This window comes from Acipenser ruthenus, chromosome 10, assembly GCF_902713425.1.
Source record: "Acipenser ruthenus chromosome 10, fAciRut3.2 maternal haplotype, whole genome shotgun sequence".
NCBI classification, from domain to species: domain Eukaryota; kingdom Metazoa; phylum Chordata; class Actinopteri; order Acipenseriformes; family Acipenseridae; genus Acipenser; species Acipenser ruthenus.
This window is the reverse complement of record NC_081198.1, coordinates 28,334,698-28,354,824: the sequence shown is the minus strand read 5'-3', so window position 1 is coordinate 28,354,824 and position 20,127 is coordinate 28,334,698. Positions and strand designations below refer to the sequence as shown.

General features: G+C 41.8%; 1 protein-coding gene across 2 annotated transcripts in view; it reads right to left on the bottom strand.

The window, feature by feature from the left end:
• The window catches only part of map3k2 (mitogen-activated protein kinase kinase kinase 2), a 63,426-nt gene that overhangs the window by 10,931 nt on the left and 32,368 nt on the right, over positions 1–20,127 (bottom strand). For both annotated transcript variants that reach the window (XM_034014801.2, XM_034014807.2), the window contains exons 6-10: positions 15,440–15,553; positions 12,881–12,965; positions 11,455–11,585; positions 2,754–2,833; positions 2,250–2,317 (exon numbers count right to left, since the gene is read on the bottom strand). In XM_034014801.2, the coding sequence (XP_033870692.1) occupies positions 2,250–2,317; positions 2,754–2,833; positions 11,455–11,585; positions 12,881–12,965; positions 15,440–15,553 (478 nt within the window). The remainder of the gene's footprint in view (positions 1–2,249; positions 2,318–2,753; positions 2,834–11,454; positions 11,586–12,880; positions 12,966–15,439; positions 15,554–20,127) is intronic.

Sequence of the window (20,127 nt, the reverse complement as noted above, 5' to 3'; positions counted from 1 at the left end):
CAAAAGATGTTTTTTAAACCCTTTAACTGCTACAAGTTATATTATTTTTTCTGATTACTATATTCTGATAATGGTTTTGGAGGAAACTGTCAGCGACACATAATACAAGTTTCCACGTCTCAATTTATAAGCAGAGATAAGCGTCTGCAGCGAGACAGCCTACTTATTCTCAAAGTAGTTCTGTATAAACAAGTAATTTACAGTATTCAAAACATTTTAGTTATGTGAAATCTATTTTCGATGTGTAATAATCATTTAACAACAACAGTGCCAAAAGTAAATAACAATTCTGTGCTCTTAAATAATAACCTGTATTTTAAAATGTTTGTGTTTTAAGCAATATGAACGATCATTTCCCAATTCTGTTTATCATCATAAACAATGCACTTTTTTTGTGTGTGTTGCAGCCAGCGGTTCAGATAAGTTGCGTACCTGCCGTTTTTACACATTAAAAAATCTGAAATACACACAAAATTTAAATTTAATGTGTACAAATATGCATAGCAATTTTGCTGCAGCTTGTCTGCTTCCCCTAAAACTTCCACTGACAACTACATCTCCCAGAATACAATTATTATTATTATTATTTATTTCTTAGCAGACGCCCTTATCCAGGGCGACTTACAATTGTTACAAGATATCACATTATTTTTACATACAATTACCCATTTATACAGCTGGGTTTTTACTGGAGCAATTTAGGCAAAGTACCTTGCTCAAGGGTACAGCAGCAGTGTCCCCCACCGGGGATTGAACCCACGACCCTCCGGTCAAGAGTCCAGAGCCCTAACCACTACTCCACACTGCTGCCCTAATGTCTTCAGTTACTAGGAAACTGTACACAAGAAAAACCAACCCAACAAACTAGTCTTGTTGTCTGTGCTACACAGGTTGAAGCATAAACACCCCAGTGTAGCTACAAATCCAACTGGAACTATCATCAGAGGCAACCGCTAAAAAAAGGTGCCTATAACAGTAAACAAACTGTAATTTTATTTATCTGTATGGCTTTATATTTAGGTTTTAACATGTTCACTGAGTTTAAGAATGTAATGTTACAAGTAACGTAATTAATTTGCAGAGAAGTGTGATACCTTGAAAAAAATGCTCAGAGCCGATAAAGAACCTTGTAGAACACACACGTGGTTGTACAGTAGTTCAAAGTAACATTGCAGTTAAAATGGAAGGCCCTTTTTTAATGCTTACCCCATTACCATTAAAGATTGTACAGTATTTATCAAGATTACTCAGGACTTCAAGGTAATGTTGCATTTTACCCCATGAAAATACATTTTATTCTCTCACTGTTAAAATTAGAGGGTCAATTACTCCCAGACCCAAAACCTTATCTGGAGCGCTGGTTGCAGCACCACATTGTTTTGAACAAAGGATAGATCTTAATACTAGTTAGAATAATGGATACCGTGGCAGTATTAAAGTTTTTATTATTTTTTTTTATTTAGTAGTTGCCAATTATTTTTATATTATTTTCTCCCAATTTAGAATATCCAATTATTATTTAGGCTCACCGCTACCACCCCTGTGCTGACTCGGGAGTGGCGAAGACAAACACGAACACGCGCTATCCTCCGAAGTGTGTGCCGTCAGCCGACCGCTTCTTTTCACACTGCAGACTCACCATGCAGCCACCTCGTAGCTACAGCGTCGGAGGACAGCGCAGCTCCGGGCAGCTTACAGGCAAGCCCACAGGTGCATGGCCAGACTACAGGGGTCACTGGTGCACGGTGAGCCGAGGACAACCTGGCTGACCTAAAAGGCGCTCTGCCAATTGTGCGCAGCCCCCTGGGAGCTCCTGTTCACGGTCGGCAATGGAATAGCCTGGACTCGAACCAGCAACGTCCAGGCTATAGGGCGCATCTTGCACTCCACTTTACCGGATGTGCCACTCGGGAGCCCCAAAAATACCTAAAGTTTAAAGCATTCCATGTGATCTTAAAAATTACACTTTTGTGCTATGATTAAGTAATTTACTGTATTTCTTCATTTTTAGTAATCCTTCATGTTATAACTTGCATAATTTATACCATAACATTAAGGTTACCATTTTATACCGGCCAACCCCTATCTGCCAATCATATCTGGTAGAGAAGGAAACATTATTAAAGGTTTTAATCCAACCCATTCCCGCAGAACCGCTTTTCTCAGGACGCAGTGATTATTTACATTCAAAATCCCGAGCCCTCCCCCCTGACACCAACACAGCTTTCAGGCATGAGAAAGCAGCTTACCTGAGAATTCTTGATGGTTATCGGGATAGCTCTGGGCCCTGGGCATCCGAGATTTGGGGTAGCTCTCACTGTGAAATAAAACACTTAACACTAAGATCACAAACACAAACAGGCTTAATTTATTTCTGGTAAACTGGCAAGCCTAACTCTTTAGGGGTTATCTCTAAAACTTACTGGCAAGTAAAATAATGTGCCCATCACTCAACAACTTAGGTGTTTGATACTATGAGTGATTACACACTGCTTTTACAGTTTGTGGTGTCCACCTTTCAGTGTGATGGAGCTTCAAACTATGGCTCCTCATGTGAAATCTTATTTCAAGAGAAATTTACCTATTCAACTGATACACTACTGCAGATCAATCATTTTACATCTGACTTTAAATCATAGCTAAAGATCCATTAGGTTGGGGTACATACAATACAACCTTGGAAAACAAACCTAACCTTGGGTCTTAACAACTCTTGGCCCTGGATCATCTTGTATATTACTTCATGCCCTTACCTGTCCAAGGGACTGTCTAGTGAAGGGCAGCTTCCTGATGCTGAGTTTTCAGGGCTGCTCATTGACAGAGGATCCAACATCTAGAAAAAGAAATAAAGATGATGATGAAGCTTGCTGCAGCTACTCCAGGGACCTGAACAACGACCCTTACTTTCCAAGCAACTGCGAAGAGCTAGGAAGTCTGGACTACAATAAACTGGTGCTACATTTATGGTTTCAACTTTGTTTCTATGTTAAACTCTCATTTTCAACCATTAATATCTCAGCAATGGTAAGGGGTAGAGTGATGATCTTTGGAACATAAACACTTTGTTCCCGAGAAATATAGTGTTATAAGTCCCCACGTGCTGCTATAACTATTTCAATAACGTACCTGTAATTTTTCTTTTCATTGTTAACATCCCGACAAACTCTCTCTCAAAGGTATTTTCAAGATGTTTGACTAGTGAACTCGGGTTTGAGATCGGAGGTGTGTCCTCTCTCTCTGATCACTGACGGGAGGCACAAATTTTTTTCCAATCTGCATTCCTGAAGAGACACTTCCCAATGAAGCTGGGGCAGTGACGAGGGTGTTTTTTTTTTTTTTTTTTTTTTATCTATCTAAGGACCCCAAGCCGAAATACGACCCCATCAGGATGCAGAAAATGTACTTTACCCAAAGTCAATCTGAAGATCATCCGTTTTTGTACTTTTGACATTAAATAAATAAACAAATGAATCGGATGGTTTGATAATTTGATTTAAAACGCATAGGTCGGCAATGTATTTATTAGGCTACCGCATTAACATTTTATTTGTATTTTATTTTTCTAAATAATTTTATTGGAGAATAACCATTGGTTATTCTCCAATAAAATTATTTTGAAAAATAAAATAAACATGGGCTATAGTTAGAATTGTACATAGTGTGTGTGTGTGAAATATATGGAATGTTTAAAGCTGTGGACGAACATACGAAATACAATACAATACATCCCTTTCTTAACCCTTTGCGGTCCATTGTCGGACCCTGTCCGACATCATTATAGAAACGCAAAAAACGGGTTTTAGTCGTTTTTTCTCCGGAAAAAGCCGAGAAAGCCATTCAATGGCAGAGTGGGAACGACAGGAGCCGAGACAAGTCAGGAAAAAAAAAAAAAAAAAAAAAGGCGTATCTCATGAATAGTCATACATGGCCCTGGTATCAGATAACGGGGCGGTCGTAAGTAAACAAGCTGGCTGCCTGTGAATCAGCGCACAGAGAACACAGACATTTGCAGAGCTTTTTTGAGATGTTACAGTAATAAAATAATGACTTGGATCGCATTATTGAGGGGTTTGGTGATAAAACGAGTGATCAGGAGATGATTGATCGGTATGTACGACTATTATTATTATTTATTTCTTACATAGGTGAAAGCGATAGCGAACGATAGGGTGGGGCGGGGCTGGAGATGCCTAGTGAGTGCTTTGTTGATATGCAGGGCCATTTAAACCCGTTTGACTGTGAAAAAAAATACTTTTAAACAGCGCGTCTAAAATATACTGCACGTGTGAAAATTAATTAGACCTGGTGTGCCTGACGCGCATTTAATAAATGGACCGCAAAGGGTTAAAGTAAATTAGGTTATTTCTCTTCATACAGGATCATCTTTATACAATACAATAATACAATTATTAATACATAAATAAATAATTTCCTTCATGTCAAAGTGAGACTTCTTTTGAATAACCAATCTGAGTTTGAATTATTCTCTGGGTAGCCCCAAATGTGTCAAACTAGGCTACTTTGGGGAAGAAGAAAAAAAAAATTGAATGTGGTAATAAATAGGTATATTGCATGGTTATACTTTTAAATCCAATTATCAAACTGTCTGATTTATTTATTTATTAATATTGTTCTACGAATTCTGTGGAAATTGATGAAAGTGGCATGGGAAAAACAGGTTGTACCAAGAGCATGGCGCCGAGCAGGTGGAGTCTTTATACCTAAAGAAAAAGATTCTACAAGCATCAGTCAGTTTCGTCCCATTTCCCTATTAAACGTAGAAGGCAAGATTTTCTTCAGCATTATTGCTCAGAGATTGTCAGCTTACCTATTAAAGAACTGCTTCATTGACACTTCAATACAAAAAGCGGGCATTCCAGGTTTCCCAGGTTGCTTAGAACACATCAATGTGATCTGGCAACAAATTCAATCAGCTAAAAAGGAGAGGAAGGAGCTCCATGTGACATTCCTGGTTTTGGCTAATGCATATGGTTCAGTGCCACATGAACTACTTTGGGCAGCATTTGATTTTTTCAGTGTACCGATGACAATAACAAATTTAGTGAAAGCCTATTTTGGAGATTTGCAATTCAGTTTTTCAACTTCAGAATTCAGCACTACATGGCAATGCCTAGAGGTTGGAATAATGGCAGGATGCACCATTTCTCCACTGGCTTTTACCATGGCAATGGAAGTAATCATTAGGGCATCAAAATGGGTAGTAGGAGGAGAGCGCTTGGCTTCTGGAATGCGACTACCACCAATTCGAGCATACATGGATGACATGACAACCATGACTACAACAGTAGCCTGCACTAATCGATTATTGGGCAAATTAACCAATAACATTGAATGGGCACGAATGCAATTCAAGCCCACTAAATCAAGGAGCATCTCTATAATTAAAGGCAAAGTAGTAGATAAAACATTCTTCATTAATGGTGAGGCAATACCAACAGTGTCTGAGAAGCCAGTGAAGAGTCTTGGGAGATGGTACGACGGGGATCTAAAGGACACAGTTCGTGTGGGAGAAGTTAGACAACAAGCAGTGGAAGGGTTGAAGAGCATAGACAGCTGCGCTCTACCAGGTAAACTAAAACTCTGGTGCTTTCAGTTTGGTCTACTGCCGAGGTTGCTGTGGCCACTGACTGTGTACGAGGTTTCTTTGACAACAGTAGAGAAGCTGGAAGCTTTAATCAGTTCATACATCAGGAAATGGTTGGGAGTTCCACGCTGCCTCAGCAGAGTGGGACTTTATGGTAAAGGAATACTGCAGCTACCAGTCTCTGCTCTAACCGAGGAGTTTAAGTGCGCCAAGGTCAGACTGGAAATGACATTAGTAGAGTCACGCGATAAATGCGTAAGGGAGGCAGCACCTGTGTTGAAAACTGGAAGAAAGTGGGCGGCAAAGAAAGCTGTGGAAGATGCAAAGGCTGCCCTTCGAATTGGTGATATCATGGGGCAAGTTCAGCATGGAAGAGGGGGTCTTGGTTTCAGTTCAACTCCTCCTACATGGCACAAGGCGGCCCCAGCTCAAAGAAGGAAGCTGGTAGTCAACGAGGTGCAAAAGCAGGAGGAGAGGATGAGGTGTATAAAGGCCATTTCCCAGGCCAAACAGGGAGAATGGATGAGATGGGAGAGTGTGGAACAACGCAAGATTGGCTGGCAAGACCTATGGTCAATGGAACAGAGCAGGATCAGTTTCCTCATCAGGTCAACATATGATGTTCTCCCATCACCACAGAACCTAAACCTCTGGGTAGGAGAGGATCCCTCATGTCCTTTGTGTTCATCACCTGCAACATTAAGGCACATTTTGACAGGATGTAAGGTGGCTCTTAGCCAAGGACGGTTTACTTGGCGCCATGACCAGGTGCTGCGATGTTTGGCCTTAGCATTGGAAGACAAGCGTAACATGACCAATAAGTTGCCACCTGTTCCATCAAAACATTACACACAAAAGACAACATTCCTCCGCCCAGGAGAGCAACCACCAAGAAAAGGTGTTAAAACCAATCCTCGCCCAGGACAACTGGAAGCTGCTAGAGACTGGAATATGCTGGCAGATGTTGGTCAACGGCTTATTTTTCCACCTGAGATTGCCACCACTAACCTTCGACCAGATATTGTCTTGTGGTCTGGATCAGCACGCCTTGTTCACCTGGTAGAGTTAACAGTGCCATGGGAGGATGCTGTAGATGAGGCGTATGAGAGGAAGAAACTGCGGTATGCTGAACTAGCCACTGAAGCGGAACAGCGAGGATGGAGAGTTCGGGTTTACCCAGTGGAAGTGGGTTGTCGAGGATTTGTGGCACACTCTACAACCCGGTTTCTCAGAGACGTCGGATTCAGTGGCCAAGAGTTGCGTCGCACAGTGAAGAACTTATCTGAAGCAGCAGAGAGGAGCAGCAACTGGCTGTGGTTGAGACGGAAAGATTCTGGCTGGGGACAGGTAAGTAAGCTGGGCTGAGTTGAGTGGGGGACGGAGGGGGGTGATGCTGGGACGCCAGAATCACCGTCGAGCCCTCTTGAGGTGTCGTGGGCTAGTCGACGAAACACTGAGGATGGAAGGTGCCCACTTGAAAACCCCAGAGATGTACCCTACTTAGCTCAATCCAGACGGTTGTCATGCTGATGCGCTGGGGAGGCCGCACTTTGGTTGATCCCCGGAGCCAGCATCGCAGCCGTTGTGTGTGCTGATGCGCCAGGGAGGCAAAATAAGCTGATCCCTGGAGCCAGCATTACACTTCAGCCATTAACACCAGACAGAAGGATATCTACATCATCATATGGAAGGAAACGTAAATGGATGGAGACGCATATGGATCACATTAGTTTACTGTAAAGCTACGTCTTAGTTGGTGCTTATCTTGGCGAGAGCCGAGTTCAAATCAGCATGAAGTTTTAACATCTACTCTCGTGTAATGGAAATCATTATGAAACAGAAGACGATCCTGTATGAAGAGAAATGAAAACTATCTTACTTTAAAGGAATGTACTGTATTGTCTTTCGTGTGTTCATCCACAACTTTAAAACACTCAATTATAAATTTTGCATAACGCTATAAAACCCATAGACCATGTTTATTTAGTTTTCATCCCTTCATGTAGACTAGAATTATTCTTCAGGGTAGCCCCAATTGTTTCAATGTATTTGAAAAAAATTAAAATAAAAAAGAGATTGAAACCACACAGTCCCTGTCAGGGAGGCATCTCAATTGAGTTTTTTGTGGTGGTTGATTTCATCCAATGGCACACCTTGCTAAAGCAGGAGTTCGCCATGTTGCCTCCTTTGCTGCTTGCGGTGATGAAGGTGTCTCATGTGCAGGCTAGTGTCTTGATCAGTAAGTGGAAAGTGTGGCGGTGGGGGGCCCGGTTGCACTTGCCTTTGTTTTTGTGTGTGTGTGTGTGTGTGTGTGTATAAACACACACACCCAGTCCTTGGGTGAAAGCAGTAGAAAAAATTGGCATGGATACTCTTTTCTCCATCACTTAGGTTGCTTGGTTTCTTTCTCCTGGGCTAGCAACAAGATCGGGGGTTCACGTGTGGAGTTCATCAGAACCGCTAAGAAAAATATGGTTTAAGCTTGAAACTACGAAAGTCAGTAAGCTAGGGGTGCAACAATTAATCGATGCATTGATTACTGATCATCTGTCTGTAAATTTCCAAAGCTTCGATTACATATTGGTGAATCGATGCATCAAATTAGAACTCAGTTTGAAGTCTCCTGTTGCCGGTTAGCATTAAAACCTTGAGTGGGTGAGAGTGCTCTTCTTTTAGTGCTACTACGGTAGATTAGCTGTTTATTTCACTGCATTTCACGGTCTTAAAAAAATAGGTATTTCACAATTAAACACTATAGTAACGCAGAAAAAATAAACAGTCACATTCAAAATTGATTGAGTTATTATACAACAAATACTCCTAAATATTTTTCATGCTTACCTGAAAAACAGTATATGCTAAATTTTTGAATAGGTCGTTATGTCCACCTTTTAAAGACATTTTATTTTCACCATCAGTGAATTATCAAACAAAATAAAAACACAAATAAACAAATAACAACAGACATGTGAAACGTCCTTGTCTTTTACTAGATAGCAGAAATATTTCCAATCTTTGATAGAGCTGGTGTCTTTTTCGTTGAAGACATTTTAAACTATGCAGTGTGTTCAATCACTTACAGGAAACAAACTAAAACAGGCTGCCCGGTACCTAAATGATGCAGTGTAACATGCAGTGTAACATGTAGGACATCAATAAAGCAAATATTTGCTGTATTTATTCAAGATATACAAAATATGTATATTTACACTATTCTTTCAGAAATGTGAATTTTCACTGGGAACTAAATATTACAAGGCAATAAGTAGATTTCACGGAAATCGTTAAAAAATAACAGCCGTACTGTGATGGGGTGCAGCCTATTTTGTGGTGGTTTTGTGTCTCTTGTATTCTTTAGAGTGGATATGAGTGAGTTTGGGGTGTGGTTCAGTGAGTGAGTGTGTGAGGAATGTGTGGAATGTGCCTGGGCTAATGAGGTGCGAATTGCCCAATTAGCCCAGGCACCTGTATAAAAGGGAGTGGTTGGGTATGTTAGTTGGTGAGTGTTTGTGACAGTGAGAAGACGTGAGAGAGAGAGAGAGAGAGAGAGAGAGAGAGAGAGAGAGAGAGAGAGAGAGAGAGAGAGAGAGAGAGAGAGAGAGAGAGAGAGAGAGAGAGAGAGAGAGAGAGAGAGAGAGAGAGAGAGAGAGAGAGAGAGAGAGAGAGAGAGAGAGAGAGAGAGAGATTCTTTTTGTATAGTTCGGGTTTAAAGCCTGTTTTTGTGTTTGTCTTTTTGGTTGGCCATCGTGCCTTTTGTTTTGTGTATTTTGTTTAATTAAAAGTCTTTTATTTTCCCTGCACATCCTGACTCTGAGTCTCCGTACCTTGGTCAACCTGTCACAGTTGGTGTCAAAGAAGTGGGGTACCGCCTCTGGAGACTCGGAGCAGGAGTGCAGGATTTCTTTGTTTGAAAAATGGAGCTGGCCCAGGAGGAGGCAGATGACAACTGGGAGCTGTTTTTAAAAGGGCTCGCGGCAGAGTTGTGCCCTGGCTGTGGAGCATATGGGCACACAGTGGCCATCTGTCCCACCCAGTATGAGGAGGAGGAGCTGCCGCTGCAAGAGCTAGAAGGGGAGGAGCCAGTGTGTCCTGTGTCCGGAGGGGAGGAGCCAGTGCGCCCTGTGTCTGGAGGGGAGGAGCCAGTGCGTCCTGTGTCTGGAGGGGAGGAGCCAGTGCACCCTGTGTCTGGAGGGGAGGAGCCTGTCCCCCCTGTGTCCGGAGGAGAGGAGCCAGTGCGTCCTGTGTCCGGAGGGGAGAAGCTGAAGGCCCAAACCCCTATTTTTTGGGGGGGGAGACGAGGGCGTGAAGCTCAGACTCCACAGCAGCCACTGTTTTTGCTGCTGAAGGGAGCCCAGCGGAGACGCCTGCCACCAGCCCTACCCCGCTGTCGGAGGAGCCGGCAGCGCCACCAGCCCTACCCCCATTGTCGGAGGAGCCGGCAGCATCACCAGCTCTAACCCTGCTGTCGGAGGAGGCGGCAGCATCACCAGCTCTAACCCTGCTGTCGGAGGAGGCGGCAGCGCCACCAGAAGGAGACGGACTACTGTTCCCGCCTCCGCCACCAGAGGGAGACCAGCTGCTGTTCCCGCCTCTGCCACCAGAGGGAGACGAGCTGCTGTTCCCGCCTCCACCACCAGAGGAGCTGGAGCTGGCTCTACCTCCTGTTGCCGACAGGGAAGAGGAACTCTGGTCGCTGCCACCCTGGCCGGAGGTTCCTACACTGTTGGCCACGCCCAAGGATGCCTGCCTTGCACCGCCCAAGGATGCCTGCCTCGCACCGCCCAAGCATGCCTGCCTCGCACCGCCCAAGGATGCCACAGCCACTCCGCTCAGGGATACCACGTCTGGATCGCCTGGGGTTGCCTGCTGCTCCGCATCGCCTGGGGGTTGCCTGCTGCTCCGCATCGCCTGGGGGTTGCCTGCTGCTCCGCATCGCCTGGGGTTGCCTGCTGCTCCGCATCGCCTGGGGTTGCCTGTTGCTCCGCTTTTGTTTCTCCTGGGGTTGCCTGCTGCTCCGCTTTTGCTTCGCCTGGGGTCGCCGAGGGTCCTGCTTCACCTGGGGTCGCCGAGGGTCCTGCTTCGCCTGGGGTTGCTTGGTGCTCCGCATCGCCTGGGGAGCCACCAGTTACAAAGTACGAGGGAGAAGTGGAGCTCCCGCTGCCGCCTTCATGGCCAGGGGCTCCCCTCCCAAGTTTGCCTCCCGAGGGTCCGCTGTTATGGCCTGGGGCTGCTGGACTATCTTTGCTTGGGACCACCGGACTGCTTGTGGGCCAGGGGAAGCCTCTGCCCTCTCCCCAGCACCAGAAGAGACGATTTTGGGACTTTAAGGGGGTAGGTGGCCATTTAGGCCATGTTGTGCTGCGCACAAGGAGGGGAGGTGTGTGATGGGGTGCAGCCTATTTTGTGGTGGTTTTGTGTTTTTTGTATTCTTTAGAGTGGATATGAGTGAGTTTGGGGTGTGGTTCAGTGAGTGAGTGTGTGAGGAATGTGCCTGGGCTAATGAGGTGCGAATTGCCCAATTAGCCCAGGCACCTGTATAAAAGGGAGTGGTTGGGTATGTTAGTTGGTGAGTGTTTGTGACAGTGAGAAGACGTGTGTGAGAGAGTGAGTGGTTCTTTTTGTATAGTTCGGGTTTAAAGCCTGTTTTTGTCTTTTTGGTTGGCCATCGTGCCTTTTGTTTTGTGTATTTTGTTTAATTAAAAGTCTTTTATTTTCTCTGCATATCCTGACTCTGAGTCTCCTTACCCTGGTCAACCTGTCACACTTACTCATTAGCTACGTTCACTAAGGCTGTAATTTCATAATCCAACTTGGGCAGTGGAATGGGCACCAAGTGCAAAAGCCCCTACCTGGTCCATGCTTTCTGGAATAAACTCCCCTTCGCTATTGATGCTGGTGAAGGATCCGTTGTGGGCTACTTGCTGCTGGGCGTCTGGTACGTACCCTGGAGGGGGAGAGCTGCGGTCTGTGGAGTGAGTACCTGCGGATTGAGGACAGTACTGAAAATAGGCACTTCCAATAATGTGCAAGAGATATACTTCTAGATTCACAGAGAACTGGACAATCGGAAGGGGAGGGAGGGAATTAGTACTAACAGCAAAAAATACGTAATTTTGCAGATCCAAAACCTAGTGATCAGCTGTGAAATACAGTCACAGATAAAAGTATTGGAACGCCAAACTTATACCATTGTCTAACAGACTAAAGACAAGCATTTTGTAAACTTGAACCCCTTTTTAATAACGCAGAAAGCAAAATAAACAATCTTATAAATTTAACAAATAATCTTTATAAAAAAAAAAACACTTATTTTATTTAAAGTATTTGTTGATGACAAAAGTATTGGCATCCCTGCTTTAGTATTTCGTGTGTCCTTTTGCTATGGTTATAGCTTTCAGACGTCTGTGATAATTCTTAAACGGTATGTTCCATCTTGTTGGTGAAATCTGGGCCCATTCTGTCTTGCATATTTCTTTCAGTTCAGTTCTATTTTAGTCTCATTGGATCACAGCATTTTGTTAAAGATTACTTCAGATTCCTGTTCATATTTCTTGGCAAATTTAAGATGGCTTGTTTAACACACTTCCTTTAAAAGTGGTTTCCAGTGAGGTCTATGTGCATACAACTCTTCTGTGTTGTCTTTGTACAGTTCTTTCATGCAACATTATGCATAATGCTTCTAAAACTTTATTTACGTCCATGCCTGTTAGTTAATCTTGGATTCTCTTAGTTGCTGTACCTGTAATTTTCTTTGGACACTTTCAATCGTTTCAGTTTCTCAAACATCAATACTTTGTCTTGAACATCATCTGCTGTCGACAAAACATTCTTCTTCAACAGATGTTGGAAATAATGACCTCTTTTCTAACTTTTGACTTTATAATACAGCTTAATTACTGTGCAATGGCTTTTAAATCAATTAATATGTTTTAACTAGTTCTATTACATTTTTACCAATACTTTTGTCATGAACAAATATTTGAAAATGCTTAATTGATTAGAGGTCATAACAAGCAAAATACTATAATACCTTCAATAACTTCTGTCTTATGTGAAGGGATTTCCCCAATAGAAGAGTGTATTTCAACATATAAGTAAAAATGTATGAATGAAATACAAACATATAGACATACTGCTACACTACATTGAAGTCACCAGCGTTAATCAACTTTGACACCAGCTAACCTGCTTTGTATTGGGAAACAGATTGCTTGAATTTAAAAACTACCTCTAAGACCGGTGATGACACTTCCTGCATTTCCAGAGAAAACATACCTATTAAAGGATGGGGTTTTTTCTTCTCGGTGCTTCTAAACACTGTATTATCCAAGTCATCCAATTCCATATTATTGGTTGAAACCTGAAAAAAACAAGTGTGAGTTATTTGGGCCTCAAACTGCACCACCAGTAGCCCGGTAGGCCATCTCACATTTTGCCAGTTAAAGAAACTGAAAATCTGAGGCGATCGCAATCTCTATTAGCTGAATTACTACCAAGGCAGTATCCCGACCGATCATTGGCTGTTAAATTAAGGAGCCAATAACACAAGGGAATGTGTGTTTCATGAAGGTCACGCCCACCTGTCTTACAATACTGCATTTTATTAATTTGACAATCCTAAAGCGTTGTGTTTTACCACCTTGCCAGAATTTGCACGAAAATGTCAGGTGAAAAAAACGTCTGACGTGTGAGATACATACAGAGTATCAGCACAGCTGCTCTTGAGCAAGAATATGCAGTCTAGATTAGAATGCGCACGCAACCCACGCTGCCAAATAGGGATCTCTACAGGCTCAAGTCAGTGTTTCAGATTTGGGAAGAGTCAGAATCGGGTGGTACAGATGCAGGTACGTCGCTCCAGACGTTGTCCAACACGGGCCCAACGTGCAAGGGAAATGTTTTGTACAATGGTCAACATTTTGTTAAATTTGACAGTTTTCACTTGCTTTTCAGCAAATAAGAAAGCATACTTAAACCTCAGTAATGATATTACTTGAAAATGTGTATTTCGTCACTTTGTTTATTGTGAAGAAGAAACAAAGGCAGGGATTACATTTTTTTTTTCTACTTTTATGTATTGTTTATGCTTGAAAAATGACAAGAAAAAACATCTGACAAACTACTGTATGACATCCTTTGCTTTACAGTTCATTCAGTGGGGTTTTGTGATGAACGTGTAATATCTGGGTAAGTAATAATTAAAACTCAAGTAATAATTAGTATCTGTCTTTCCTGTGTCTTTTGCTACTGCTAATGCAAACAGTGTAATTCAGTTTAAAGGTGTGATATTCTTTTGTCTAAATTAAACAAGTCAGTTTGCTTCAGTTATTTTGTTCACACGCTGTGTTATTTACCAGAATTATTGCGACTATTTTTAAGTTCACTAGATTTAGGGCCACCAAAATCTCTAATGGGCCACCAGATATTCTCCTCAAAAATTTCATTTCTAACCCTGATTAGTTTATACAGCACAACGCGACACTAATCTACAGTATAGTAAATCGTTGTTTACTTGTTCATTTATTAACATTTTTGGAGCTTGTTATTTCAGTGCTCCTTAAAAGTGAGGTGCAATGACACACAGCATGTGGCATGTGGCTTCACCTCATAGCTCTTTCCTGACTAACACCCCCTCCTCTACCAAGGGAGACTGCCAATGGTGCCAATTTAGTTGTATTTGAACCCAGGGACCTCCAGCAGTAAAGGATGGCCTACATAAGAACATAAGAACATAAGAAAGTTTACAAACGAGAGGAGGCCATTCAGCCCATCTTGCTCGTTTGGTTGTTAGCTTATTGATCCCAGAATCTCATCAAGCAGCTTCTTGAAGGATCCCAGGGTGTCAGCTTCAACAACATTACTGGGGAGTTGGTTCCAGACCCTCACAAATCTCTGTGTAAAAAAAGTGCTATTTTTTGTTCTGAATGCCCCTTTATCTAATCTCCATTTGTGACCCCTGGTCCTTGTTTCCTTTTCCAGGTCAAGCATACCTGACAATTCTATGCTGTATTTAACAAAATGTTTTGACATTTTAGATATCAATTGTAATATCTTAAGTGGTACAAGCTATACAAATTATGGCAACAACAAACTATTTACAGCAAGACTAGGAGTGGGGATTGTATTGCCCATTGTTCCACACTCAGACCCTCCACTTAGTAAATATCTCAGCATCACGACATCTCAAATAGAATGATACCCCGAAATGTTCTTTTTTTCTAGAAAGCAGTACAACTGGGGATGGGGAGGTTGTTGCCAGATAACGTTACTCAGGCGACTTGCTCACTAAATATCTTGGTATCCTTGTTCATTGTCTCCTCTTTAAAAATATGCTCAGCATTTTAATGAGCAATCTGTCTCACAAGTTTAATGGTACCCTAAATATGATTCATTTACTAACAATGCTGTTTAGTGAAGTTATCCGGCAACAAACTCCCCATCCCCAGTTGTACTGCTTTCCTAGAAAAAGGAGAACATTAAAATATTTAGCATATTTATTTTTAAAGAGGAGCCGATTATCTATTCAGAGATACCAGGGTTTCTAGTAAGTAAGGGGTCCGAGTGAGGAAAAATGGACACTACCATCCACACCCCTAGTCTTGTTGTAAATCAGTTGTTGTTGACATAATTTGTGCCAGTACTGCATATAAATATTACTGCTAAAGGTCACTCTGTCCAGGACAAGAAGCCCTATTGATATGTTTGTTTCTGCATGGTTTTGTGCTTATATTGTGTCAAAGTTTGGTATAATAAATGTCACCTCTGTTTCAAGATTTTCCTAAGTATGGTTCCACGTGGTATTCAATTTCTACATGAAATCCTAAAATTCCTCACCTGATTGTTTCCTTGCAACACTAGAAGTATCTTCAGACTCTTCATGTGAACACTGCGGTCCAGCAGCTCCACTGCTTTATCCAGGTCATCCTGTGTGGTCAGGGGTATCACAAGCTACAGGGAGAAAGAGTTGGAATACACACTTGAATAGAATGCAGCAGCTTGGGAACAGCAATTGGAAAATATAAAAGAGAGTGAACTAATATTTACAGGGTTGCATAGTGAATAACTGAATAAACAGATATGAGAGCCATACTGTATATATTTCCAATCACAATATATGAATACATAACAAATACCCACTATCAATACGAGGTCCCTGCAATGGAATTCAATATACAGTGGTAGCCATGGCCAGCTATATAAATGGCTAAGTATCTTCACGATAAAATTGACGTCAATGCGATATGCAGGTTAGTTAACCTGTCCTGTATCTTCTGCATCTTAGAAACTGGTTTGTTATTATTATTATTTATTTCTTAGCAGACGCCCTTATCCAGGGCGACTTATAATCGTAAGCAAATACATTTCAAGTGTTACAATACAAGTAATACAATAAGAGCAAGAAATACAATAACTTTTGTTCAAGCAAAGTACAAGTGTGACAAACCACAATTCAATAATACAGCAGGTAATAGTGATAGTTACATCAGGATATGATTAAATAGTGATAGTTACATCAGGATATGATTAAATACAAAGTACTACAGGTTAAACACTTGGCAGATTACAGTATTCTGAAGTACAGGATTAAATGCAGTAAAATAGGGGGCAGATAAGAGCAAAATAAAGCACATTTACATGAAGGGTGATAGTGTCCCAGGATACAAACAGAGGAGTTCTACAGGTGCTGTTTGAAGAGGTGAGTCTTAAGGAGGCGCCGGAATGTGGTCAGGGACTGGGCAGTCCTGACATCTGTAGGAAGGTCATTCCACCACTGCAGAGCAAGGGTGGAGAAGGAGCGGGCTCTGGAGGCAGGGGAGCGTAGCGGAGGTAGAGCTAGTCTTCTAGTGCAGGCGGAGCGGAGAGGTTTGTAACAGATTACAGTCATTTTGGCCGCGCACTGGTGCATTCCATGCACCTTTTGGCGTTCCTGTAATGAGTCTTTGGTATGACATGCACCTATGGATAACACATACTGTTTTCGCCACCCCATATTGATTCTAACACAACATTCCTGTGCATACTTCGCATAGCAACAAGCAGTATACAGGAAGCTACTAACTCTGCCTTAGCCTTACGAAAAAGCAGATCAAGTCTGAAACACACTTTACATTTTTAGATTGTGTTCAAAAAAATATGTTTGAAAAATATTTACGTTTAATAATATAAACTCCCCTTTGAAATTAACAGTAGGGCTAGATTTTTAAGTTTAATGCGACACCTCCCTCCCTTTGGCATCTATCTCAGCTTAAATTTAAAGTGCTAATTCTAGAAATGGTGAGTATGATTCACTGCTAAATACTTCTTGTACTTCTCATTGCAATGAAATTTTTTTTTTATAACTTATAATTAGTGCTGGGACAAATATTTGAATATTCAAACGAATATTTTTTTTACATGTATTCGGATATTATTATTTATTAGCAGACGTCCTTATCCAGGGCGACTTACAATTGTTACAAAGATATCACATTATTTTTTACATTCAATTACATTATTTTTTACACATTATTTTTACATACAATTACCCATTTATACAGTTGTTTTTTTTTTTTTTTACTGGAGCAATCTAGGTAAAGTACTTTGCTCAAGGGTACAGCAGCAGTGTCCTCCACCGGGGATTGAACCCACGATCATCCGGTCAAGAGTCCAGCGCCCTAACCACTACTCCACACTGCTGCCCTATACAAATATCAGATGTTCATATTCGGATACAAAAATGTTCATATTCGCTACAAATGACAAAAATACCTTGCACTTATTTACCGCATCACCAGAATTTGCACAACAAATAATGGCAAATGAAAAAGAGCTGTGTGATATGTATATATATATATAAAAAAAAAAAACAGGATCAACACTGCAGCTCTTGAGCCTCTATTTAAAAGTTTTAGACAGCAAAAAAAAAAATATATAAGTATCTATATATATACACAGACGTGCTCAAATTTGTTGGTACCCTTACAGCTCATTGAAATAATGCTTCATTTCCTCCTGAAAAGTGATGAAATTAAAAGCTATTTTATCATGTATACTTGCATGCCTTTGGTATGTCATAGAATAAAGCAAAGAAGCTGTGAAAAGAGATGAATTACTGCTTATTCTACAAAGATATTCTAAAATGGCCTGGACACATTTGTTGGTACCCCTTAGAAAAGATAATAAATAATTGGATTATAGTGATATTTCAAACTAATTAGTTTCTTTAATTAGTATCACACATGTCTCCAATCTTGTAATCAGTCATTCAGCCTATTTAAATGGAGAAAAGTAGTCACTGTGCTGTTTGGTATCATTGTGTGCACCACACTGAACATGGACCAGAGAAAGCAAAGGAGAGAGTTGTCTGAGGAGATCAGAAAGAAAATAATAGACAAGCATGCTGCTTTGCTGCGCCTGGCACAGGGTGCATTGAATCTGTGCAGGGCACAATGAAATCTCAAGACCATCAAGGCATTCTGGAGCGAAACGTACTGCCCAGTGTCAGAAAGCTCTGTCTCAGTCGCAGGTCATGGGTCCTCCAACAGGATAATGACCCAAAACACAAAGCTAAAAGCACCCAAGAATGGATAAGAACAAAACATTGGACTATTCTGAAGTGGCCTTCTATGAGTCCTGATCTGAATCCTATCGAACATCTATGGAAAGAGCTGAAACTTGCAGTCTGGAGAAGTCACCCATCAAACCTGAGACAGCTGGAGCAGTTTGCTCAGGAAGAGTGGGCCAAACTACCTGTTAACAGGTGCAGAAGTCTCATTGAGAGCTACAGAAAACGTTTGATTGCAGTGATTGCCTCTAAAGGTTGTGCAACAAAATATTAGGTTAGCGGTCCCATCATTTTTGTCCATGCCATTTTCATTTGTTTTATTATTTACAATATTATGTTGAATAAAAAATCAAACGCAAAGTCTGATTTCTATTAAATATGGAAAAAACAATGGTGGATGCCAATTACTTTTGTCAGTTTCAAGTTATTTCAGAGAAAATTGTGCATTCTTCGTTTTTTGTGGAGGGGTACCAACAAATTTGAGCACGTCTGTATATACAGTACTGTGCAAAAGTTTTAGGCAGGTGTGAAAAAATGCTTTAAAGTAAGAATGCTTTCAAAAATAGACATGTTAATAGTTTATATTTATCAATTAACAAAATGCAAAGTGAGTGAACAGAAGAAAAATCTACATCAAATCAATGTTTGGTGTGACCACCCTTTGCCTTCAAAACAGCATCAATTCTTCTAGGTACACTTGCACACAGTTTTTGAAGGAACTCGACAGGTAGGTTGGCCCAAACATCTTGGAGAACTAACCACAGTTCTTCTGTGGATTTAGGCAGCCTCAGTTGCTTCTCTCTCTTCATGTAATCCCAGACAGACTCGATGATGTTGAGATCAGGGCTCTGTGGGGGCCATACCATCACTTCCAGGACTCCTTGTTCTTCTTTACGCTGAAGATAGTTCTTAATGACTTTCGCTGTATGTTTGGAGTCGTTGTCATGCTGCAGAATAAATTTGGGGCCAATCAGATGCCTCCCTGATGGTATTGCATGATGGAGAAGTATCTGCCTGTACTTCTCAGCATTAAGGAGACCATCCTTTCTGACCAAATCCCCAACTCCATTTGCAGAAATGCAGCCCCAAACTTGCAAGGAACCTCCACCATGCTTCACTGTTGCCTGCAGACACTCATTCGTGTACCGCTCTCCAGCCCTTCGGCGAACAAACTGCCTTCTGCTACAGCCAAATATTTCACATTTTGACTCATCAGTCCAGAGCACCTGCTGCCATTTTTCTGCACCCCAGTTCCTGTGTTTCGTGCATAGTTGAGTCGCTTGGCCTTGTTTCCACGTCGGAGGTATGGCTTTTTGGCCGCAAGTCTTCCATGAAGGCCACTTCTGACCAGACTTCTCTGTACAGTAGATGGGTGTACCAGGGTCCCACTGTTTTCTGCCAATTCTGAGCTGATGGCACTGCTGGACATCTTCCGATTGCGAAGGGAAGTAAGCATGATGTGTCTTTCATCTGCTGCAGTAAGTTTCCTTGGCCGACCACTGCGTCTACGGTCCTCAACGTTGCCCGTTTCTTTGTGCTTCTTCAAAAGAGCTTGGACAGCACATCTGGAACCCCCTGTCCGCCTTGAAATTTCTGCCTGGGAGAGACCTTGATGATGCAGTATAAATACCTTGTGTCTTGTTGCTGTGCTCAGTCTTGCCATGGTGTATGACTTTTGACAGTAAACTGTCTTCAGCAACCTCACCTTGTTAGCTGAGTTTGGCTGTTCCTCACCCAGTTTTATTCCTCCTACACAGCTGTTTCTGTTTCAGTGAATGATTGTGTTTCAACCTACATATTGAATTGATGATCATTAGCACCTGTTTGGTATAATTGTTTAATCATACACCTGACTATATACCTACAAAATCCCTGACTTTGTGCAAGTGTACCTAGAAGAATTGATGCTGTTTTGAAGGCAAAGGGTGGTCACACCAAATATGGATTTGATTTAGATTTTTCTTCTGTTCACTCATCT